General features: G+C 42.8%; 1 protein-coding gene across 2 annotated transcripts in view; it reads right to left on the reverse strand.

Annotated features, from left to right (window-relative positions):
* Positions 1-4149: 4149 nt before the first annotated feature.
* WDFY2 (WD repeat and FYVE domain containing 2) overlaps positions 4150-26715 on the reverse strand; it is a 143876-nt gene continuing 121310 nt past the window's right edge. For both annotated transcript variants that reach the window (XM_069467699.1, XM_069467698.1), the window contains 5 exons: positions 16874-16979; positions 11998-12099; positions 11044-11174; positions 9201-9309; positions 4150-8160 (listed from right to left, as the gene is read on the reverse strand). In XM_069467699.1, coding sequence (XP_069323800.1) covers positions 8131-8160; positions 9201-9309; positions 11044-11174; positions 11998-12099; positions 16874-16979 — 478 coding nt within the window. In that variant the 3' untranslated portion in view covers positions 4150-8130. The remainder of the gene's footprint in view (positions 8161-9200; positions 9310-11043; positions 11175-11997; positions 12100-16873; positions 16980-26715) is intronic.

Here is a 26715-nt window from a genome sequence, read left to right on the forward strand (position 1 = left end):
CTCTCCCGTATTTGAGACTGGTTTTCTAAAAATTTGTTTTAACATTAACCAACCTTGTCAGGCTGAGGGGCCACAGGGGTGGGAGGAAGAATGAATATCCTCCCTGTGGACTCTCCCTCCTCCCCCTTTCTCGATGCCTCCAGCGTCGGGGCCTGGCCGCTGTGCACCCCTGCACCGAGGAGAGGCTGGGCGCTGCCTCCGCCTCGTGTCCCCAGGCGCACAGCACGGCCAAGGGGCCAAGCATATTTACATAAACGATTTAAATGCAGCCAAGTTTACATTTGCTGAGGATTGGGAGTGGCAATCTGGCACTACACTCTGCTAAAACCTCTAAATTACACCATTTTACCTCTTAGTGACTTTAGGGACAGGTGTAACAAAACCAACAAGCAGATTTGGAATACATCTACACACGTCCTTGGTGTTCAGGGTAAAATAACTGTAACTTGTCCCCCATACCAGAGGAGAACTCAGATGGTGCAGCTTCTTGGTGGTCCTTGAGACACTTGGGACCCCAGGCTTGGGACTTCTCTGGGCACGCCTGCTGAGAGCTTCAGATTGATTACACTAAACATTCTATAGGAATTTGAGTTGTACAGCGTCATTACAAATCACATAACGATTGATGTATTAGACTCTCTCTCCTGTATTGGGATGGATAGAAACTCCTATACTGAAAGAAACCACTGAAGAAATCATTACTCCCTTTATGTAACGATAATGCACTACCATTTACTGAGTGCTTCCTGTGTGGCAGGCATGGTGCTGGGGCTTTGCACACATTTCTCGTCTGATCCCAGGAACATCAGTGTCACCCGACAGAAGGAGGCGCTGCTGAGCTCTGGCTCCTTGTCTGCAGGAGGAAGACAGTGCTGGGCCTGGGGCTGCCCTGCCAGCCCCCCACTGGCTGCTCCACAGCACGAGGGCCACTTGGTTTCTTCGCACCTGTTTTCTTCTCCATAAAATGGCCCTCTTTTTGAAAGAGGCTTTCCCTGGCTGTATTTGCCCGGAAGTCCTTTCTCCTCATTTGGAGAGTTATTAAAACACAGAAAAAGCAGACACATGAAAGATAAAGACAATAAAAAAGCCCTCCATGGCCACAGAGTCTGTGCTGCATGTGCGTAGTCTGTGGAGAACAGTGGCTCACCTCCGTCTCCAGACGTGGCTCTCCCTGAGGTCTAGGCAGCCGGGCAGGGTGGTCTGGAAACCTCCCCCCACCCCCCAACTGGACAGAACCCACAGGGGCAACACCAAAGCAGGGTTGTTGGCATGTGTGTGGTCACGTGTAACAACAACGATGGCACCACAGTTGCAGGAAGGTTTTCACAGAGATTTATTTAAGCCATGGCGGTGACTCTGCACTGAGTTGGCCACTGGCAATGGCTACACGCACGTTTTGGTTAGAGGGAAGCACAGCGGGAGAGAGCAGGGTGGAAACATTCATGACATTCAGCAGCATTTGAACGTAGGACGGGCTACAGGCATGTCAACATCACAGGAAGTTCTTGCTCATCACCCCCTCATCACATTCAGGAAGTCAATGTCAAGACTGGTTGGTCTGGGTGGTGGGATCGTGGCAGGGGCCGTGGCAGAGGCCAGCAGGGTCCAGCTGGAGCCACACTGGAGAAATCTGTCCCAACGCCAGGCTTACTACATTCTCAGCCCGACCCCGGGGGGAGAATCTCTTTGTTTCAGAAACAGAAACAGATATCTGTTCGGTAACATGCCCCTGTAGCCAGGTCCAGATGTGGGCCGCAGCCCGGTCATGCACGGGCTGGAAGAGTCCGGGTCCCTGGTTGTGAACAGAGTGGTGGGTAGGCACAGACGTGGGGCCAGCACCTTCCCTTTTGTCCAGTTACTAACAGTTTTTGTATTTTCATACAAAGATTTTTTGCAAAATGACAGTACCTTGAAACACAAAGTCATTTAAAAAGCAAGGCAAGTGGTATAAGATATAAATATATAAGTATAATGGTTAACAGTAACACTAGTGTTTTGGTCCATACTTCAGACTGGCATATGCTACAGACATAAGGCTGCCGTCCATTTAAATGATAAAACATGTATATGAGTGAAATACTTTTTTTTTTCAACCCATTTTCCCTTTTTGTGAGTTATAGATCACCTTCTCATGCATCCCAGAGAACCAAGGAAAATAAAAGAGAAAGAATCGTAAATGTCAAGGTCACTTCTGAACCAACCTGCAGTCCCCTGACACGTCCTCTCCCAAGAAAGCCAGATACTCTTCCTGACTCAGAAAGGTGGATATTTTGAGGTATCTATTTTTAATGAGATGGTACCGTGATTAATTTCCACCTTCACCATCGTTTTCTCAAACCAAACCTATTAGGCTCTAGATGAAAAAATCCAGAAAGCAACTCACTTGATACAGCTGAAGATAGCAAAGGTCTGGTGACACAGGCTTTGGTGACGGTTTAGGCTACTCCAACAATGAGAGTCATGGAATCACAGAATCACAGGATTGGAAGGGACCTTTAGGACGATCATTGAATTCATCCCCCCCCTCCAGGCTTTAATTTCCTTTCCAACATCTCTGACCAGAGAACTATTTGCTGTCTGTAAATTCCCTGGCATGGGAAGTGCAAGGGAGGGATCCCATTCCAGTTTAGGATAGATCTAATTTTTAGACACTGCTTTCATATGTTAGACCTAAACAGGCTTCTTGGGGGGAAAGGGTAATGTTTAAAGGCAGAAATATAAACTAAAACCCCTGAGGGTTGGTATGTGATTCTTGGTTGTAAAGCTGAGCTGAAGTTTAAACATGAGTACAGATATTTCTGAATGCAGTTCTGGACATAGGATACTTGGGTCCTGAAAGAAAAAGGCAAATGATGCAACAGCAAGAAATAGCTGCTGCCAAGCCCCGCCATGGGGTGTTCGGGCCTCAACAGGGCCGGCTCTCCCGCGGGCAGTGGCTGCCTGAGCCCTTTCTCCGATAACTGAATTGAGAAAAATTGTTCCCTTCCCCTTGGCCAGCGCCACTGTGACCAGGATTTGCCACACTGTACTGAAATGATCTGTTACTTGTGAGAGCAGGAAGTGGAGGCAGTAGCTGCCGGCGTCTGGACCCAAACTCGGTGCTGCCTGTCAGTGCAATGCCACGTGCAACTAGGACAGTGCTCTCCTGCCACGGGTCCTGGTCTTGCCGTTCCCGAAGCGGAGCAGCTGAGCCCTGCCCACCCACGGCATTAGCCTGTGAGTCCTGCAGGCCACGGGCCGTGCGCGCAATGGTCTCCAGCTCTGGCGAGAGGCTGTGCAGCCACAAAGATGGAAAATCAGTTACCACGGGTCATTTCCAGATAACAATTATGGGGATTTCCAAAGAAGAAGAAACTGATACTAGCACTGGCTACAGGGTGAGCCTCCGAGTCCCCTCATGGCGAACTGTGGGCCGCCTGCCTCCCTTTGGGGCCATGCCGCAGCCGACGGTGAGAGCTCCGGCTCCAGGACCGCAGCCTCGCGGTGTCCTCTGGCAACTCCAACCCACTTGTGGCCCCTGCACACACCACACCTGACTCCAGCACTCAGGCCTTTGTTTACCCTGTTTCTGCAGCCTAGGAAGTCGTTTCCTTCCCCCCCCCAAGACTCACTCCTCATCCTTTAATGCTCAGCTCAGAAGTCCTGTCCTCTGAGAAGCCCCTCCTGCCCCACCTGCTGGGTCAAGGCACCCGGGGCAGCTCCTGGGGTGGGGCCCCAAGCTCGTCTCTATCAGTAAATTAATCTCATCCCACTGGGATGATCTGTTTACTGTGTGTGTGGCCTCTGCCCAGCCTGGGAATGGGCCTCAGAGACTCTGTAACCCCAGTGCCTAGTTCAAAGCCTGGTGTATGGGGGGCTCTCCGCAAACGGCTGATCTGCACTAGAATCTCAAGGACCATCTAGACAACTCAGTGTTCAAAATGGACTTCGTTTCTGTGTTTTCCGATTGAATTAATAAATATCCACTTTCACACTAGGAAAAATTTAACATTAAAGGAGGGAAAAACAAGAATGTTTTGGCAAAGTACTTCCTTTCACTTTAAGATACAAAATCTTAGTGAATGAGAGCATTTACATATATACAATCAAAGTACTGTGAAAAGGCATAACCAAAGGAATCTCATCTAATGAATATTTATGTCAAGGAACTGTGATCCATAGTTTAGAGCTACCCTATTGCATAAAAACCAAAATTTGGGCCTTAAGAATTGACTAATGTTAAGCAAAACTAAATTTTACTTTTAAAAAATGAATCTCAGGCCAGGCATGGTGGCTCACACCTGTGATCCCAGCACTTTGGGAGGCTGAGGCGGGGAGGATGTCTTGAGATGAGGAGTTTGTGACCAGCCTGGGCACCATAGTGAGACCCTATCTCCCCTGTCTCTAAAAAAAATTTAAAAAATAGGCCAGGCATGGTGGTACGCCCCTGTAGTCCTAGCTACTTGGCAGGCCGAAGCAGGAAGATCGCTTGGGCCCAGGAGTTCAAGGCTGCAGTGAGCTGTGATTGTGCCACCGCACTCCTTCCTGGACAACAGAGCAACACCCTGTCTCAAAAAAACAAAAAACCAAACAAACGAACAAATGAAACAAGTCAGAAGATGGAAAGGTGATGTTGCATCCGGGCAAATGCTGCCGGCCCAGAGCCTGGCTCATACCACACCGGCCCTCACACGGACAGGGAGTGGTGCATTCCCAGTGCCCTGGACTGCCACTTACATTTTGCCACTGGCGTGGTTTGTGAAGAAGTGTGTAGGAAGAAGTTTATGTGGACGAAGAATTGCAATAATTACCTCCGTGTATAGTACCCGCCCCCTCGTAACTACAGGACTGGGGCCAAAAGAAGTGCCAGATACACTTACCGCGAGGAAAACCTGGTTTCAGAGAGCTCCCGTCGCACGGCGCTGGAAGTCACTCTTCCCACGCATGCCACTACCACGTAATGTTAAGAAACAGCTGTTCCTGGAACATTCCTTTAGATTCTCCTGTTTACACCTCAGCTATATCTAACTGCCTAATATGACTGAAGTGTTTTCTACTTGGAACACTCTGGATGTCTGACGATCCCTTCCAGTTTTGTGATTTTATGATTCTTTGAACAATTCAAACAAATGAGAAATACATTATGGTTGATTGACCTCACGTAAAATGACACGAGATTCCAAGTACTTAATCTCAAACCATTTTTGCTACTGTGGAAACAGGCCCAGGCAGCTGAAGGCTCCAGTAATCAATCGTCATTCCTCTGGAGCGACCAAGAGCATGGGACTGGCTTTCTCCTACCAAACAGAGAACAGCTCCGTGTACAACACGTGCAGTTTTGCTACTTTCCCAACATAACTGTGTCAGGCATTATTTGCCAGAGCTGCTGGATGTTTAAGTGCTAAAGCAAAAATATATATAAAGTGCAAATCCAATAGGGTAAAACAAGAACTATGATGGTTCACCTAGACAGGAGAAAAGCCAGGTGCTGGTGCCAGCTTCTATTCCCAAGGAATGGAGGCTCCACTTCCATAAAATGCTTGGAAGACACCCAACATCAGCACATTATTTCTTGAGTTACAAAAATGGTGGAGACACTTAATGCAAAACTTATGAATTCACAGTATTATAAACACATACAGTTGGTTTGCTAAACTCTTTTTACCAAATTCAAGCACCCACACAGATCAGGAGAAAGAAAAGGGCAGAGCAGTGAATAGCTTGACATATCTGTGGTTTTCCATTGTGATTCTCATCACCAATGAGGTGGCAAGTGGTTTCACCCTCTGAGCGGTTCTGTGGCTGGGCTACAGCAATGCTGGGAGGGAGATGGCTGGAGTAGCAGGTCACAAGCCGGAGCGACTACAGTGGGCACACGTGATCTAACGGGGGCAGTTGGCTTCCTGAACGAGATCTGAACTCACCTAGCCCCAACTCAGAATCCACGCAAGCCTTGCTCCAGGGCGCTGGGGCCTCCACCACCCTAACACTGTGTTTCCCTCTTTGTATACAGGCTGAGCTCCCAAGCTCAGGGAGGGAGAGCAGAGATTCATTTCTGCTACTCATTTCCACACACAGTCCTCTACTACGTACAGCTTAGTAAGTGGCTGCAGGTTCTAGGAATAAACTACAAAATAGATATTTGGATATTTTAAATTTAATTCCCTTTTTAAAGCTCTCTCATAGAGTAATCATAAAGAAAAGACTCGCAGTAGTGAGAAGAGTTTTGACTGAGGCAAGCAAGGGTGGTGTGGGCAAAGGCAGAAAAGCGATGAGTGGTTATAGCGCCCGTGCGTGCATGTGCGTGCATCCTCAGAGCTCTGGTCACATGGGCCGATCGGGTCTGATGTCTCAGGTGACGGGTGCCATGTATCGTGGCTGCATGGGACGCGCGTACTGGCCCTGTCTTCCCATGCTGGGGCAGCAGAACCATCCCCAGGAAGCCTGTCCCCAGGAAGCACGCTTGCTTGGTGTTAGGGGTGGTATCGGAGGATGGCTTGTCGTACTTCCCCCAGTTAGAAAAGCAATGAATGATCGTGAGGGAATAAAACCGAATTCCAGGAAAAGAGGAAAAATAACAGGGAGGATTTCAATTTTCACCCAAATATACCACCAAAAAACTGTCACATCGGAAGTGAACAAGATACCGTGGAGGCAGGGCTTGGACCGGGAAGGGCAAGCAATTGGCCTGTGTATCTGCAAGGCTTTATTCAACCTGGTGACCCTCAGGGACTGGGGGGCCCTGGCTGATCCCGGCAGGTGAGGATGGAATGAGGGGGTCCACGTAAAGTGCTTAGGACGGGGCAGGCACCTGGCACAGGCTTGCCGCTAATTTTAACTCTAGTTTTACAGGTGAAAATACGATTTTTAAAAAGGACTTCGATATCCTGAGTTGAGTCACTACACACAAGAATATTCCATTTTATCAAGTTTGGTTGGAGTCTCTCAGAAATAAGCATTCTTCAGGTTCATTTTCTCAAGTCCTCCTTTATGTTCCCAACAGGAAAGCAGCAGGAGCTGTAGGATTCAGTACCTTTCTGTCTCAGATCACACAGAGTTTTAGCATGAAAATGTGCAAAGTGTTCTGATGCAATACATTAAGATATGAATGTTTAAATATCTAGTTTTTAAAGGGATAGAAAATACAGAAGGCGAGGAATAGAGCAGGATTACAATCTTGCATGTTCAAGTTTAGAGATGATGTCACACAAAGAAACACATCTTAAAGATGCTTATTTCTGAAGCACGTAGGGTTTTGTGTGTGCATGTTGTTTGTTTTTAATGTTATGAGGGAGGGAGAGCTGTGTCAAAAAAACTAAAACATAAGAGGCTCAGGAGGCTCCAACTGAATTCTAAATGATCCAGGCACTGAGAGTTGAAGCTCTGAGTTACAACAATCTCCTTCTGGGAGGATGGTGGCTCGGGATTGGCTTTCTCATGGCATTTTTTTTTTCAATGTGGGAAAGCCAGAGGAAACCAAGGCAGAAATACAAGGTCATTTCTCAGTAAGAACATGAACGAGTCAGACATCGCACACAGATCATTCTTCAGGTGATTCAAGAAGTCAGTTGGTGAAGCCACACACGTGGTTTTCCAAATCTCTCCATGGAAGAGGACATGAAAACAGAGGCGCTGAGAATAAATAGTGTAAAAACATATATACTCCGGGGAAAAGCAGAGAAGGTGCAGGTAGATGCAGAGAGAAGAGAAGAAAGAGATGCTGGCCACGTGACACACACTGAAGTGAAGAAAACATGGAAACTACTTTATAACGACCAAAGTACCCTGAACACATACTTCCCTCATTTCTTGGACACACAAAGCAACAAGTAAGCTAGAGTGTTGAAAAATATAAAAACTAAACACTCCACACAGATTTTTCAGTATACTCAAAACAATGTAGCTCAGCCAGAATGTATAAACCATTTGCTAAAAAAATATCTTCTTTTCTATTGTATGAACAGGTTGAAGAGTCCTCTTGCAAGTGTTCACTCACGAGGCCACCACTGTGCGCGTCGGTCATCTGCAAATCCATCCAGGGTCTTTAGTTTCTCTCTTACTTCTCGCTGGTCTGCGTTTCCTCTCCAGTCATGATTCAGATTAGAACCGTTTCCTTAGTAAATGCTGTCTTGCTGAGTCCCGCGAGGGTCATCATGACACCACTGGGGTCATATCCCACAACTGTAAAAACGAAAAGAAAACACAGAGTGAACTAAAAGTCATTGTGTGGAGGATAAACAGTCCTTATAATTGAATTCTCCAAGGGAATTTCTTCTCATTTAACAAGCAACTGCATACTATACTAACATGATTCCCAAATCTATAAGATATATTTTTCATCGGAAAGTTCAACATAAAGCTCAAAAACATGACAATGGCAGCTTGCAATTTTGACCCAGCTCAGAGTATAAAGGCAGATTAGATCCATTTAAGGGGGAAGGGAGCTTACATTAATCAGACACTAAGCATGTGTGTGTCCTTTCCATATCTTCTCATTTCATCTTCCAAGTAATTCTACAGGATGTCTAATTTTCAAAAATAAAAAAACTGAGGCTCCCAGAGTTTACTTTAAACTTGCTCAAAGCCACAGAGGTCTGGCGGATTCCAAAGTGGGTTACTTGAACCACCTCATCCTGCTGCTGTCTCTAAGGACCAGACTGGGTCAGCAAGGCAAAGCTCGGTATGTTGGGCAACCTTGTGCCTCTCTGTTTCTCGTGGTCCCTTCTGTCCTGGGCCACTGCCGTGGCACTGAATCTGTGTGGTCTACCACGGTCCTCAGAGAGGCCCGGGATAAATGCTTTTGGATTAATTGATCTCATTGGGAAAAGGTCTTGTTTATTACCTGTTGGCTTATTCAAGTCCTGCCCTTCATCCATGCTCAGCTCAATCCCACCTCCCTCGTGAAGTCTTCTCCACCAGCACCATCTCCTGCTGCTGAACTTTTAAGATAATTCTCATCTGTATTACTCTTTCGGCTGCTGCACATGTGATCTACTATTCTTTTTTTTAAGAGTATGTCCCAAGTAGACTATCTATTCCTTGCGGGCTGGAGCCATGTCTTATTTCTTTGTATAGAGCCAGTGCCCGGCGTGAAGCCGTGCATGTATTAAATAATAGGTTCCCAAAAATGCTCACCTCCAAGGACAACCTTTTGAGCAGTGCCTCACCTGTTCTTGGTGCCCGCCAAAGATAAAAACCTTTTAAATAAGATGGTGTCTCACCTTAATAACCTTGTCAGTTCCAGAAGTCAGTAACCATCCTCTGGTTGCATCAAAATGCACATGCACAATGTTATGTTTACTATCATGGAAAGTAGCCGTGGGTGCACGTCTGGAAGAAGCAAAGAAAGTTTCCAAGAGTGAAAGGTGGTGACATGAATGGAGGAGATCTAGGATGACATTATGTCCTAATTTTTAGCCTAGTGGCTAAAACTGCTTCAGTGTGAGAAACGCTCCTCACATCTAGCTTTATTCCCTGCCAACCTGTTATGATAAAAAAAAAAAAAAAAAAAAAAAAGTAAAAGGATTCTTAAAGTCTCCAAAATGGATAAGTCATAAAATCTCTAAAAGTCCTTCTGGAGAATGTGTTGCCCTAATGGAGTCTGTGAAAATCGCTTAACCGTGCTTTTGAGAAGACTTTTAAAAACCATAGTGCTTTCGCTAAGTTTCAGCTCAGAAGGACTTGCCAGTAAAATAGTTTACCTTTGCCTATTTAATTATAAAAAAAAGGTATGCTTGATAAAATGCCTAACATACTACTAACTGTTACTCTAATTGGAAGGCCATCCACATCCTTCCTTCAGTGGTGGAACTGCAGACTCAGTTTCTCTGTAGTATTCGAAAGCTTTAGCAAGCAAAACGAAACATAAACAAACATCATTATTTGCTTTGCATTTTTCAATCCATGTGGTTTTGTTTTAGTAAGAAGGCTTGTCAACTGCTGAGGTGCTCCGCGGGCAATGCAAGCACTTCCACCAAGAAGAGGTGGAAGATACAGTGCAGTGGGAAGGGGACAGGGACATAGCCAAGGGGACAATGCTCTCTCATCATGCTTCCAGGGGTCCCAGTAGGCTGCAGGGGGCTCTCTGAAGGTGGTTCTCTTCTTCCTTTATTCCATAGCTAAATCTGTAGGGCAGATCTCTAGTATACTAAAAATGGTCACTTTAAATTTTTTGAATTAAAGATTTAGGCTTAATTTGCAAGTCCCTTAGACTCCCTGGATGTGTGTCTTTATCTATAAAATGAAGAATTAAAGTAGAATATCTCTAAGGTCTCTTACAGTTCTCTAATTCAATGAAAAGAACTCTCTTATTAATTTCATCATGTATGATGAGTGGAAAATAATGAATGTAAATGCTTACTTACGCAAGGGCATCTTAATTTATATTTCACATGGAAAAATAAGAATACTTAAAATGATTTTATTGTAATTCAACGTGCTGGGAGGACCGGGGAGACAAATTACCTAGGTGATGCTCCTATAACTCACTAAAAGGGAAACTTGTTGCAGAATATTCTGTTGACTTACATCGGGGGGCAGCCTTCAATTACCCAACATAAAGAGACAACACAGATTTGTCCCACCCTCCAAAGTACACGAGGTGCAGTAAGCTAAGGCCCTAGGCTACTGGGCAGGTCTAATCAGCCTCATCAGTGGTTAGGCAACTGGGAATGTCTGTCTCCTAGGTAAAGCTGCTTAGCTCTTCCCAGAAAATAAAACCTTCTAGAACCTGAAGGCTGATCCAACTCCTTGGCCCAGAAAGTAAACACTGGGCCCCTGCACTCCTGGGCAATTCTCAAGTAGACAGAAGGGTTTGCTCCGAGAGCATCTATTTTAAATGCACATATCTCTGGGATTAGGAAGAGCAGAGATGAATTCTCTGCTTCCCTTGCATCTCGCAAGATAACACAAATCTCTTGGTGGCAAAGGCAGGCTTTTACCACTTGCCATGACCTACGCTCTAACCTAGCAGGAACGAGAACAATCTGAGTCATGGCGGGAGCGCGGGCGCAGCTCTCAGATTAGATTCTCTCCTTGGAGCGGTGTGCAGGTGCCGGAACTTACTCTTCATCTGTGATGGCCTCGTGGCAGCTGTCACAGACCCGCACTTCAAACTCGAAGCCCATCAGAGGGATGGAGGAGCGCTTGGAGCTGCACTTGCCGCACACGGCCTTCCCGCACTTGCGGCAGTGGTGCTGTGGGGGGAGAAAACAGACACTCGCTGTGGCCCCTGCGCCTCACCCCCTCCCGCCTCACCCCCTCCCGGCAGACTCTGGCAGGTCAACAGGGGAAGATGCTGAGCGAGCGTGTCCCAGAAAGCGGAAAGGAACACAGCATGTGTCTCTCGTCTGGGGCCCTGTTATTCAGAACGAGGGCTGTCGGGAACACCTGTGACTGTGCCACCTCTCCCCACTCTCGGTCTTTTCCAGAGGAACCACCCAGCAGCCAGGTGACCTTAAAGCTGGGTGCACTGCGGAAGTGCCACCTTGGGGGTGATGCTGCTGGGTGAAGGAGAACCTGGATAAACCCAGAGTCAACCCAAGGACTACACTTTGGCCACGCTCAACCCAAGTGACCTAACATTTGATTTCCTTGGGGAAGAACAAACCAAACCATGGAATTAGATTGAAAATGCTGTATTATAAGTAGACATAAATAATTAAAACGAAATTGGAAGGAGGGAAAGTAAAATAATTAAGGAGAAATAAATACCACTTATATAATTTCATGGTTTGGATATGCATGACACCTCTAATTTTAAGGTGTATTTCATTAGATGCCACTAGAATTCTAAAATCATATCCCTTAGCTACTTATTGGGAAGAAATCACTGCAGAAACTGAACTTAGAAGGAACGAGCTACAGTAGACAAAGGGAGTAAATTAATCTGTGCTCACACGGCAACCACAGGATAATAATTTACCCCACCATGACTCCCGCCCAGAGATGCTATTTCTTCCAAGATCACATGGTTGTTTCCACACGATTACATTTTGATGGAGCATCTGTATCACTCACCTGCCTTAGGCCAATCTTCTTACTGTCCCACATTTGCTTGAAGTTCCAGAAGAAAGGCTGATCACACTTTTGGCAGGAATCACTGTCCAGCCATTCAGGGGTCTTGTCAAATAAAGCAGAACGGGTCACAGTGAGAAGCAGTGAGGACAATGGAACCACTGACCCTGGTGAAACTTACGGAATCAGGATGCGTTTATATGAAGCAGAGGTGTGATTTCTCAATCATTCAAAAAATATTTACTGAATGTCTATTATTCTTTAGGCCCTGGGGATGGGACGTAGCAGTGAATAAAAAGAATCTCTACCATCATGGAGCTTGTAACTTATCAGGGAAGACCAGACATGAAAATATGATTAGCATTAATAATAATTATTTAAAGAAGCACAAGCGCGTGAAGGCCTAAGAAGGAGAAGCACAGAGTGCTATCTGTGGCAGAGGTATAGCAGGAGGCTTCGACCCAGGCTGGGGTTCTCTGACAAATGGTAGGACAGCTGAGACCCAGGATGGGTGGGAGGAGGCGATGGCTAGAGTGTAGACAGGGAAACGAGGGCGAGGCCAGAAGGGTGGGTCTTGACAGCCATGTTGAGGACAGAGGATTCTATCTCACAGTCTCTGATTGTGTGCAATTTTATTGCTCTGATTGTGTACAAGGATATCAATCTAATGATTGTGCATATTACACACACACAACCGCCTGTGTTGGAGCGATACAACTTGACTACAGTAAACACTCAGGGACTTGTCCACTGTCCCCTCCTGGCAGGGCTTCACAGGGTTTGAAGCTCTGCTCCTTGCTGCATGAATCACACAATATTCTGGCTCTGTTCACTCTTGAAAAATATATCCAACTCCATGGTTGACCAAAAGTGAATTCCAGGGAACATTTGACTCATAGGACGCTCATTATAAAGGAGGCCTGACATCAAACAAGTTTGAGAAACATGGTAAACACAGCCCACCCCCTCTAGAGAGTCACAGTGGATAGGAGGACAGCAAAGGCTCGGGAAGTCCTTTTCCTGTTGATGTAATCCTTTTCTGAGGAATACCTGCTATGGAACAGATTTTGGGATTTAGCCTCTTCTACCTTCAGGCAGAAATGAACCAAAAATTACACATTAAAAAAAAAAAAGTAAAAAGATGACATTTTAAGAGGTCTATTCTCTATGTATTTATTTATTTTTAGAGTCAGGGTCTCACTCTGTGTCATCCAGGCTGCAGTGCAGTGGCACAATCATAGCTCACTGTAACCTTGAATTTCTGGGCTCAAGCGATCCTCCTGCCTCAGCCTCCCAAATAGCTGGGACTACAGGCGCATGCCAACATGCCTAACTATTTGTTTCTTTAAAACCAAAGAAGTAAGCCTTGATTTACTTTGTAATTTTCATGCCCTATTTAGTTCAAAGACAGATTTAATAAAATAAAGTATTGATCTAAATAAATTTTACCCCTAAAAGGCTTAGTATGCTATGATTTTTCAGAACATTTATGATGCAGGAAAATCAGGAAGATTTACAAAAAGAGAAAAACCCCAAAACCAAAACTCACTGGTTAAAGAAATAAGTCAAGTGATGCTTACAGTATGTCATCAGACTGGGTTAACCAAGAACTTCTAGTGGCCTGAAAAGTTTGAATTAGCAATCTACTTCCCATGGTAAAAAACATATTAATATGCTGCTCCTTGGAGAATGGAGGGGGCAGTATTAATGTTTGCTTATGGAATAATTTCTCAAATATCAGCTTTTTACCATTAAAATTAGGTGGTAGAAATTAATATGTAAAGACATAGAAGATGCTCAATATATAATAAACTGAAAAGGAAAAAACACAGGTTATATAACAGTAAATACAACACAAATTTAACGGAGACTAGAAGAAGATATCTACGAAGTCTATAACTAAAACAGAGCCCCTGCAAACATCTACAATATATAAAGAACCCCTACAAATCAATAAGGAAATGACAAAAAAAAAAAAAAACAACTGAAAAATTGGCAGAAGACACAAAAGATATAAACATGTAATTCATAGACAGGGAAGCCTGAATGGCTAACATAGGAAGAGGGTCAGATTTGCTGATAAGCACAGAATGCCAATAAAAATGAGATAATATTTTACCCCTGTCTCCAAAAGGGCAAAAGCAGAAAGAGGATAACAATAACCGTTGCTGAGGATTCGGGGTATCAGGAAACTCCCTGTCCTCCTCTAGAAGTATAAATGGGTACAGCTATTTGGTTATTTAGCAAAATCAAGAATACACCTTCAATTAATCCCATTCTTGGGTCTACAGCCCTGAGAGAGTCTCACACAGGCCTGTGAGGGGACATGTATGAGAAGGCCATCTGGGTGCTGTGTGTGGGAGTCCATGGCAATCTATGTGTCCTTTGCTTGGGGAACAGAGAAATAAAATAGGACTTCTACACACTATGGGATGCTACGTAGGAGCACCCCAAAACACACGTGGCAGGGTGGGGAGAGCTCAAAGAGGGTTCCGTGGGAGAAGCTGAAACAGACCAGACTTGTAGCACACCATTTATGGAAACTATAAAACATACACACACACTGAACACAAAGAAGCATGCATGTTTAAGACACCTATCAAATGTATCACAGTGGGTATCTATGAGGAGGGAATTGGGAGTAAAGACCAGGAAAGGGGAAAAAAATAAGTCAGCATGTGTAGTATGATTCCACTTTTTGTTTAAAAATATCTTACATGTGTATATGTAGAGAAAAACCTAAGGAAGAATGTTTGCCAACATGTTAAGGGTGGTATTTCTCGGTGGTATTATGAGCAATTGACATGTTTTCTATTTGCTAATGAGCGTTCTCTACAGAGAGCATGTATTATATAGAATATATGCTTAAAAATGACAAAAACTTTTAAAAAATGGATTTCATTGACTGCATAAACACTTGTTTCACTTACAGGATGTCACAGAATCTGCATTCAGCCACTCAGGGTCTTCCACCATCTGCCCTTATCTTTCAGATACCCGCCATCCTCTCCTCTCTGACTGTGTCTAAACTGCTCTCGAGCACTAATGCACTGCATGCGACCTTTCACATTCACCTTGCCCTTGCTCTTGGTGTTTCTTGGCCTGCAAAGCCCACAATGCTTTGCCAGAGCACGTCCAGACTCTATCCATTTTCAGCACCATGTCCTTCCATAAACCCTTGCTAAGAACATTAGCCACGATGATAACATCCCTTCCAAAATACCCAGCACTTAGTTTCTATCTTACATCAACTGTAATTTTGCCATATATACCATTTGATAGCATGCTAAAGTTTTCTCCTACGTGGCTTTTCTTCCAGAAAGTTTGTCAGTACTTCACGTTAGGGACTGCTTCATTATGTCTCAGACCTACCAAGGTGAGCACCACACAGCACTTGTCATAATCAGAAAGCAGCTCCACTGAGACTGAATTGCAAAAAAAAAAATAAATAAATAAATTTCGGGAGATTTATGTTTATAAAATATGATACTTGCAAAAAATGAATGGAACCATCTCCACTGCTTAGAGCTTTGACTCACTCAACAAGATTTTAAATCAGTCCACAAGTATTGGGTTCCCATATAGCTGCATGTCCAGCGGCAGAATTTAAGCAAGATGCTCAAAAACTGTGCATCAACCCCTTGGTTTCATCTCTGGAAGCCACATGGCTATCCTCCTGTGGGCCTCCGTCCATAAAGGGTGGAGGCTACTTGCACTGAGGGCAAAGAATCTGGTTGTCCTCCCTTTCCCTGGTTTGGTCAGTTAGGCCTGGAAAGAAGCCAAGACAGTCCAGGTGTGACTGTCCCTAACTCAAAGCAGGCTAGCATGCAAAACCCAACCCAGGGCACAATCACTGGTCCCACTGGGGCCTGGTTAGCACAACCAGGGGATCATTGCACCCATTCCTGCCTTTATGTTGATGGTGCCAAGTGGACTTTTTAAAGAGCAATATTCTACAGTTCCGGACTTACTAATGGTAATGGTCGTTTTAATTAGTTACTAATAGAACTCCCATGAATTTATGGTCTGAGCAAATAAAGCTTTAATCTTCCTAAGCATTTAATTACTGGCATTTGAACAGCATTACGTTGTAGGTAACAGCAACCACTCTCTTGAAATGAGACTCGGGTGAGGGCATGGAAAGAAGGTGCTTTTTCAAAGTGTTGCCTTTCTAATTCTTACATTCTGGAAGAAATAAATTAGAAGAATGTATACTGTCAAAGGGAAAGTCTACCCAGAATAATTCTGGGGTAACGGTAAAATGGTTAACTTCAAAGTACTTGTCAAAGGAGATATTCAATAAACGTATTCGTTGTTAAGATGCTCAAAGATCAAAAAGAAAACTCATAAAACTTGTGCTTAAAAAAGACAAAAGTATAAAAATTTAACTATGTGCTTAAAAAAGACCAAATATATATTTATATCTGGGAGACTGTTTAGAATGTGATTCATGAGGAAGCACAGAAATAATTATTTCTAATAACTCTATTAATGCCAAACTACACATTCTTACTTCATCTTAGCCACCATTTCCCTCCATAGCATAAAGCACATGAGTTTTCTGGTTTTGTAGGAATTTTTATACCAAAGGGCTAATTGCCAGAAAATAGATGGTTCCTTCTTCTCACCTGTACTTTTGCTGTGACTGGTGTGACAGATTTAAAGTCTAAACAGCTTAGTCTCAGTCAAAATTCTTATGAAATCTCCATCACATTAATGTTGCATGCTAATTTGTGAAGGGTAAAAAAAACAGAAACTGTTTTTATGCTATAATTCTTAATTCTCTGACATTACATGTCTTATTTCACGGCTTAATCATAAAAGAAATAAGAAATAAGCAGGAGGGGAGGTGGAGCCAGAACCGCAGGGCCCAACCTACCTCCTGCCTCTCCACGTCCATGTTCCAGACGACAATCCCACCGTCACCGCCACAGGAGATGAGCTGCCGCGTGTGCTGTGCATAGGAGAGGGCCTGCACTTTGTCGCTGTGAAAGAAACCAAGGGTTTCAGGAGAGCAAATGAAAGGCCTAAAGACAGAAACCTCAGCAAAACTCACTCCTCAGCCCCAAGTGTAGATCTTAGAACCTGATGGAATTTTCAACATGCTAATAATGGTCAGCAGAGTATCCAAGATTTAAAATAAGTCTAAACGCTCCTTTAACAGGCTCAGGCCCCAGGAAGAGGTAGTCTTTGCCAGTTACCAACACTTAAGGGAAAACGCGGATTGTTGAACTGGTTGCAACTTCTTACTGGTTCCCTCCTTCCTTAAATAATAAAAATTTGTGGATTTGTGGCACATGTTCACCTTATATTTGTTCAAGAGTCATGATCTTACCTTTTGCAAAATTATCCTTGAAGAGCTTTGGAGCCCATCCATCGACATGCCCTGTGGATTTTCCTGACAGAGGCAGGTACGTTGTCACCTGAGGTGTGCCCCTCCCGGGTGGCTTGAACCCAGGCGTGCCTTTTCTTGACTCCCAAAGCATTAATAGACTTGAATTTCACTGACTCTCCATTTCTCTGGCTATTATTCCCTCTCTCCTGATTTTGTGCCTTATTTTTCTTCCTAGTTCATGCATGGCTGACAGGTTATTCCCTCTTGGTGGCAAAAATGATGGAGAATTCAGTTTTATGGTCTGACAATTTGGCAATCGCTAATAATGGATTATAGAGATCTATTCTCTGCTGGGCGAAAGAGAATGGGGTATCTGGTTTCTTGGTCATTTTTGTTCGTATGTTTGTCTATTTTGAGCTCCAATCAATTAAGAGTTTTGTGCCTACTGGGAAGAAGAACAGTTCTTTGATATTTGGACTGGTGATTTTTTTGTGTGTTTCTGTGTTTACTTCTACGGCTGAAGTTGTAAAATGAAAGCTATTAAGCTCTGTGTGTCCATGTCTATTATCCAGAAAGCCCTTTACCTCTTGTTGTGTATGGAATGCTTTCCTATTTCCAGAGGGTGTTAATAAATTAGATTATGGCGCCTTTTAAATTAAAAGAAGATTGTTCTGATTGGCTTATAAACAAGTGCTTATATAAACTGAATACTCCTTATATTCATAGAAAATAAAGAAATTGGTATTTTAAATGTACTAGACTTAAAATTAAAAATTCTTTTTACGGAAACTGCTAACGAACTCAGTAACATTTTAAGACTCCAAATTCATAAAATTAAATCTCATTTGGCAAATGAGACTAGTAGGATAGGTTTTAAAAAGCAGTTATATCTTTTTTCTGAGTTATCAGTGTGTTAAGTATAAAAAAGTACACATTTTATTTCACGTGGGTTTATTTCTCCCAAATTTATTCAGGATAACTGGTCAAAGAAGCTCATATTACCCTACATAATATTTCAGATTACTGAAAATATAAATTTATGTTCAATTAAATTGAATAATTATTCTGACAAACTTTTTATGTGAATAGTTACATTTTGTAGCATGTCAACTTAAAGGTTAATTTCCAAGGTCTTTAGGTATCTTTAAATGGGCTAATGTTAACTTTAGCTAATTGATAGATAATTGTTAGATAACTAGATAATTTCTAAGAAAGTTAGAATACTGTATATTTGATTGATTATACAGTATAATATTAAATTTATATATGTTTGCTTCTTATTTTTATATGCTATAGTGAAGCTATACTTTTAGGTTGTGTCAATGAATGAGTTCATTTTTTGCCACTTTAAGGAGATGTAAAAGTGGTGTATGTCGCAGTGGAAATTTCAGTTATGTGTGTTCATGAGCTTTGCTAGTCTGCCAAAATGCTTGCATGTGGCAGCTCTCAATTGTCCATATCCCACCTCTTCCCAATTTTCTCTATGAAATATAAGTTAGCACCTTGGTTAATTATTACAACTAAAATGGGTGGTTGAGACTACACCCCTTGCAATAATGAAAAAGAAATACAACTGTGTACATATTTCTGTTTTTGAAAGAAAAAGACTACTGTATCAGTTTTGACTTAAAACAGTGGTTCTAGAACTCTTTGGTCTCAGAATCTCTTTACACTCTTAAAACTTCATTGAGGACACCAAAGAGCTTTGGTTTAAATAAGTGATAACTATTGATATTTATTATATTTTAAATTAAAACTGAGAAATTTTAAGAATATTGACTAATTTGAAAATAGAAATGACAAATCCCTTCCATTTTAACATGGAAAATCCCATATATTTTGTGAAAAATATTCTTTCTGAAACAAAAGAACTTTGATGGGATAAAAATAATATTTCTGCAATCTTCTAACATCTGGCTTAATAGGAGAGCTGGATACTCATCTTTTTCTGCATTTATTATGATACCACTCATCATGTAGTAGCTGGAAAACTCCACAGTATATTTTTGAGAGAATAAGGGTGAAAAAGGCAACCCTGAGGTGTCAGTTTGTTCTGGAATATGAAAGAGAGAAATGAAGGACAAAACTTGGAAAGTGAATTTTATTTGCTTTAGCTTAAAGTACATGAGTCTGAAAAGAAGCTATAAAATGCATTACAGTGTTGGCCAAGTTCCCTCAGATTTGACGGCTTGCTTCCTTAAGCTACTGATTAATGCCTTTGACTACAATGCAGAAAGGATGTTCTTTACCTTCTGTGGAACCTGCCTAGTTAGCAGAGATTCTATGTCTCACCAGAATTATTTTCAGTGCTTTATGTTGACTTGATTAATGTCCTTGATTATTTAAGGAAAAGAAAGAACAAAGTGTCCTCCCTTGTGAAAAGAGCTAAATTCCTTAAAATTGTGTTATGTTCTATGTTTAAAGTGCTGTCTTGTTTTGATTATATAGATACCCAGGTATTGTTTCTTGAGCACCTGTGTGCCTATCTTACCCAAGGACCTGAAACTCTTCTCAGTTCTTTTGGTTTTGTCTTTCCAGATTGAACTCTCTATGTTGAAAAAATAAAATAAAATTTTTAGGATGTGTTTTACACCTAAAACTCTTTTTACGATTTCCCAGACAGGTCCTGGAAAACCATAAAGATTTGTCCCTTCACCTTACAAAAAGAGAGATGCTGGAAGTAATTGCATTTGTTAGATGTGTTACGACTGAAGAGTGGCATGGGAAGAGTTGTCAGATCAGAAGAGATGCTGAGCCTTCCCTAGGTTAAGTCGGTTTAAGTAAAATGTTATCAATGTAAATATTTCAGATGTGTGTTTTACTGGAAGACTGTGGAGACTTGCCAATGTCATTATTGCCTATATTTTTATCCTTAGTGAAAATACTCATCAAAACTCTTAGGAAATAGTTATGTAGGGTACCCCAAAAGAAAATGTTATTCTCTCCCATTCTGATATTATTGATCACAGTGACAAATTAACCATTAAGTCACTAAGTCTCCATAATCTACAGATAATTTTTGTATGACTGATCCTTGCCTGGAGGCTCTGCTATAGGCAGAGTTTCTGACTTCAATAAAGGACAGCCTCAGAGTTTCATGGAAAGGGACTGTATATACTAGGTATTTTCAAATATTGATATTTCAAAGAATAGACTCTTGGGCACAGGCTGCAGAGCTAACACTGCTTAGATAATTTTTAAGCCGTGCCAGTCAATTTCTGGACTCTTTTTAGTCTGGACGCAGATGGCTTCATGAACGTGGACTGCTAAACCGAGAGCCATCAGAACAAAATTAATTACAGTTCATTCACAGGACTGAATGGACCGAAGAGGGAAATTTCATTCCGGTTATTTGTCTGGAATACTGTTGATGTTTTAATGTTCTATTTTCTGGATATAGGAGGATGCCTTTTCTCTTACTTTTTAAGCTATCTCTAACCTACAATTCAGTAAACTTTGCTTGTATAAACTAAATCAAAACATTTAAAAATGATATTGAATTCTCATTGCCCAGAATTTAAAAACCGTTCCCGAGTCTCCTTAATTTTCACAGCAATATGGTTGTTTGCACAGATTCAATGAGAATCTAGCCACACGCGGGAACTGCGCAAATCAACTGTACAACCAAGCACTTACCTGGAATGTCATATTTGAGAATGATGCTCATTGAGTCAGGTCTGACTGGCCACTTTAAGAACTCACAGAGCCAAGGCCTACAAAGGCCTCCCAGAAAAACTAGCCTAGTGCCTGGTTTGCAGGGTCCTGGCCTTACAGGTGGTAAGGAAGGTACCAGGCTAGGAACCTAGAAAATGTTGGAAACCTCAAGGAATTCAACCAAGGTTATAAGTACAGCAGTTGTGAAATATAGTGGAGAGTTTCTTGGGTTTTGTTTCCTAGCCTTGGGATAGCAAATAACAGAGGCTTTGAAAAGTTCAATCCGAGATTCCTTATAAACACTTCCAGACAGAAGTTAATTTTGTGGGCTTAACAGTTGTTGAATACTGTGTAGCCCTAAATATGTATGCAAACCAAACCCAAGAACGCCTATATGGTTAATTAATACTCTTATTGTACCAATGCAAATAATTAGGCCAAACCTTGTGAGACCAGCCTTTTTTTGTAATCAAGGATAATCACTGAGATTATCATGATCACAGGGAGGAAAGCGGGAAGAACTCTTGGGCAGACTGTGAAAGATTTGAAATGGGCAAAAAGAGTACACTTTCAGTGAAATATTGGGTGTTGTCTAACACACCTTTCTGGTTTATCTGATTCTATAGGGGTCTACAGCTTTCTGTATCTTTACCTAAGCTATTTTACAACTCTGTAAGTTATAGAAAACTGATATTATTACAAACAAGTCTCGTCCACTGGAGACACAAGTCATTCCCACACCCCACCCTGCCCATGGCAGGAGGCAGCTGTGCATCTGCTTACAAATTTTCATTCTCCCTTGTCTACGTGTGTCTCCTCTTTAGATTTTCCTTTGGACTGGCTGTAACGTCTTTCTGGTTTCCTTACTAATTAATGACTAATCTAAAACATTTGACATATATTCATTAAAAAAATCAACTGTTTTCTCACTCTCTCCTGGTTGTTATTTCATACCTAAAGCATGCAGTGCTGCTATTCCTACACTCAAGGGCAAGAAGGGAAATCTATCTTGTTGAACAGACTCGTAACCCAGTGATTTGAACTACATTTTATTTGCTGAGGCATCTTGATATACATCAATGATCTTGTAAAACCAAAATAAGCTTCAGAAGGAACTGCTCTGCCATTCATAGCTGGCAGCAACATTCGGCAACAAATACATAATTTATGGGACTCTGGTCCCGTTAATATTCCAACACAGAAGAGAGGAACACAGTGATGAATGCTGGATTCCAATCTTGATAATAAAGCTGCTCAGGGACTTCCTGATTTAAGGATTCAAAACATCACCACCTTGCAGTTAAAAACTAGGTGAGGGAACGTGCCAGGTTCACAGATTAAAGGTTACAAAGAATGAAAAGATACCTTCTTACATCCATGTTTCATCTGACATCACTGTAGCGTTTATACTAGAAAGCACTTTGAAACTGGTTATTATTTCATGGATGAGAGCTCCATGAACTGCACTGCAAATGCTCTTACAAGTGCACAAAAACCCCACTTTTCACAGCCACCAGGATCTGCCATCTATAAATACTACACTCAATGGGATGACCTCATTTCCTTCTCACCAGTCCTAGTGGCAACATATGTCTGTCAGGCCCAGCTATGTAACTGGAGGGGACCAGTGCAAAATGAAAATACAGAGCGCCTTGTTACAAATGTATTGAGAATTACAAGATGGTGACAGCAGAGGATTAAACCAACCATGGGGCCCTTCTAAGAATGGGGCCTTCTATGACTGCACAGGTCGCATGCCCATGAAGCTGGTCCTGTGTCTGATGCTTAAGGGAGAGGGTAGAGAAGCTTTATCCTTTTTAAAGAAACAGATTCTCAAATGCAGGCTAACATCTGCCCAAAAATCAACTTAGACCCCCTTCTATCCCCCAAGAGTACAGGGACTTAAATGTATGCCATCTTTCATTTCTTTGATGAAAAGTCTAGGTTACTTAATGAACATCTACATTAGTCATGCATCTGCTACCAGAGATCTCACTCTCCTATATTCATAAGTCTTCCAAACCTCCAAGGACCAGCGGAGGCCCCTGAGCAATCTACATATATGAGGCCTCCCGGTGACACAGCCTAGGGTCATCCCATGCCAAAGGGACCCTAAGAGGGATCTGCCTCCCCAGGGATCCTTGGGCCTGACCAGTCTGAAACTGAACTCAGGGATCCCTCTCTGGGGGCACTGGTTTGAGCACCAGTGACATTCTGCTATTTCTTGGCTAGGGAGGACGTTCCGATTAGGCCCTGCCCTCTGTCCACTAGTATTTCCTGAACCACTGTATATTAGTTCATGCTGTTCTCTGTTTTGGGTAACCTGATCCTGAGAACTGTGAGAATGTCTTCATCTCCTACCATCTGAGCCAAGAGTGACTCCCCCCACGGAGGCATCCCCCTTTCCAGTAAGACTGGCAAACTGTCCCACCTTCACCCACTTCACACTTCTAGCACAGCTCCACGAGGGCAGGGCTGTTTTCTTACTCACGCTGTGTCCTATGAGCCTAATACAAAGTCTGGTATGTAGCTGGAGCATAGTAAACATTTGCTGAACAAATATGAATAGAGGAATTGGACACATGCGGAACTATTTCCTTAGGAAATGTGATAAACAGAAACAGCAGTCATATCCAAAAGGGTGGTTTCTGATTATAATTCTTATTTATAAGAATAATTTTCACAACTGCAATTTACTAGGTCTTTACTCCTGGGCTGATTATTGGACAGGCATTACATCATTTATATTTTTGAAAAACTCATGAGAATTTTTCTTTCCAATATTATCTTTATTTTAGAGATGAGAAAACTGAGGATCAGCGAGGGGCAGTCCCTTGCCTCAGAGGGCTGGCCCCATGCGGTCTGGCCTGCCCCAGGCTGCCCACTAGTGACCACACTACACAGCTCCTGTGTCTTTGACAAGAGTCTACCCACTATGAAAACTCTAACATCTAACACTTTGATCTATTATGTGTTTAGCTAAATAGTTAGAAATAAAAAAGACAGTTCCGCAGTACTACAGTGGGAAACACTCCTAAATCTCACAGATTTGCAGGCAGGGAAGTCTTCAGTTATATTGATCCTTGCTTCCTCCCCGAAACCCAGAAGCTGAGTGCTAGAATAATTCTACTCCTTTCATAACTTGAAATGCAATTTACTTGATATAAGGGGAAAAGCACAAATTCTCCCAATGTCTATTTACTTACACATAGCCCATTTCTTTATCCAAAGGCTTTGAGGATGCTTATAACAAAAGTCTTACACATGGTAAGAGTACTGAGAAAGAAATCAAGAGCTGGGATTTTGGAACGAGAAAGCAAACACACAGGCCAGGAGAGCCAAAGGTCATGGCTGTTGACCAAACCTCACACACCTGCTGAATCCAGTCTTGGTGCAGGGTCCCAACACAAGGGACAGCACAGACCTTTACCAGTGCTTCAGATCAAGTTATGACTCTAAGAAAATACTATTAGAAAGAAAAATTATGGTCATAAAGTTGGTCATGATATAATAGGTATTATGTAAGAATAAAAAAGGATCTAAAAAGGCCAAGTACATTATTAGATATGACCAGCTGGGCACGAGACAATAAATGTCCAGGTTTATGTTTCTGTAATAACCATCAACTAGTAAGTGATACTGGAAAACATAACCTGTACCTGAAATCGGAACCTTTTCTTTTCCTTTCCTCCCACGGAGCTAGCACAGCACACAGTCACATTCCAGTTGTTACAAGAAATAAAAACAAAATGCTTCAAATGCAGATAGCATTGTACAGAAGCGTACTTTCTTAGCTGTTTTTCCTTTGGACTTCATTCACTGACATCAATCAATTTCTTTAGTGCTAAAGCTTTCTCTGTTTTGATGGCATTTTTTCACACCAAATCAAACGAGTCATAAAAATGTCGTATTTTCTGTTGCTGAAGGATGGTGAGAAGCTGCAGAACCTGGAACAGAAGACGTGTGGAGCTGTCCCCCAACACGACGGCTGGACACTTCCATGCCAAGGAAAAGCTGTCTCCCCGCCCTGCGGAGGCCAGTCTGCTCTGCCCAGTTCCCCAGCTCACCAGTTCTGCCCCTGATCTGGAACTCTGACTACCACTAGTCACCCTGGTAGAACGAGGAAAACCAGGAACCGCAGGAGTGCGCGGGCCCCAAGCAGAAAAGAAACAGAAAACATGGTACTCTTACCATGATAGGAACCAGGTGTCATTTGATCTTCATGTTTGTACCCCAGTGCCTTGCAGAGAGCCCTGGATGTACAGAAGGTTCTGCGGAGCTCTCTGCTAGACTCAGCTAAGGTTTGGAGACCTAAGTTACCAGATGGGGTCTTTGAGGACAGTACCTCAAAATTCTCATGCAAAAAATATCTGATCTCTCCCCTTTATAGGGTAATGGTAAGATTAAACCGAGTCTGTGTGTTTTAAAAGCTCTTTGACAAAATATTAGGTGCTATTCAAAAATAAGAATCACTAAGCCAGTCCAGTGGCCGAATTTCAGGGTGAAGAATGGTCACTGTGAAAGTGGCCCCATGACTTCTCCCTTCCTGCCGAGTGCTTGTTACCCCTTCTTCCTGCACCTTCGTTGTGAAACTCATCCTGCATCTTCCAGCAGCTCCACGGCTTCTCTACCCACATGCCGGCACTAGACCACTCTAACAGATGACACCACGTGCAGATGCTGAGGAAGTTTACTTCTTCTAGCTCTGTGATACTGGGCAACCGCTCTCAGGCTAAGACATGGTGACAGGGCCCATCACAGAGCTCACATTATGTATTGCTGAGCTCGGGTTGAATAAAGCACCAGGTAAAGGCCACTGCTCTCTTCCCAGGGAGCGCCAGTTCCACCTGGTGACTCCCAATCTCAGCGGCTGCCTCCCTGTGCAAGTTCCAAGGGCGTGACCCCATCAGCACGGACTCCAATAGGGTATGTTCCATTTTCTACAAGGACAAGTCTGTACTTAAAACTGGAAGACCTATTGGTTAAGGTTTTATTTTTCTAGGACTAAAAGACTGTAGCTACACTTCACTGCTTTTCCTTTCTCAAAAAACTGTTGGTATATGTTTCCCAGAACCACATTTTACGTGCGGGTCAAGGGCCCTTGGCACACGGTGATGCCGGTGTTGAGCGCTGGTGCAGTTTATCATCTTGTGGATGAAACTGTGCGAGACTGCTTGCGGTCTTTATTAACCACTGCGTAAAAATAAAACTAGCTAGCAACTAAACTGAATGCATCCAGCAAATATTATGATCTTCATTCAAAACCTGCATTTTATTTCTCTGAGAGAGTGAGTTGGCAGGAGTGACTTGCAGATTAGATAATAATTGTTATTAAACAGAACTATGTTTTGGCTTCTTTGCTTCTTCACTTACATGGGTGATGTGAACTCCCTCTACAGGACCTGGATGCGAGTCCCCTTGTCATAGAGATAAACATAAGGGGACGATTCTTCTAGCAAGCTGCTGACAAGGTCTGAGTGCCCCCCCAAGCCAGCAGTGGCCCTGGACAACCGTTCTGCCCTCTAATGTGAGAAAGAAGGGTGTAACAGCTACTTCTCTGACATGAAACTCTAAAACTAAAATAATTATTTGTGTACAGGCCCTCTAAAATTTAATTAGTTCATATCCAACAATCTCAAACTCGATTTAACTATTTAGGAGAATATTTTGAAACTAATGCATCTAGGCAGATTTACAGGAAAAGCTAATGTTGCTTAAAACCAGTCTGGGAT

This window comes from Eulemur rufifrons, chromosome 4, assembly GCF_041146395.1.
Source record: "Eulemur rufifrons isolate Redbay chromosome 4, OSU_ERuf_1, whole genome shotgun sequence".
NCBI classification, from domain to species: Eukaryota; Metazoa; Chordata; class Mammalia; order Primates; family Lemuridae; genus Eulemur; species Eulemur rufifrons.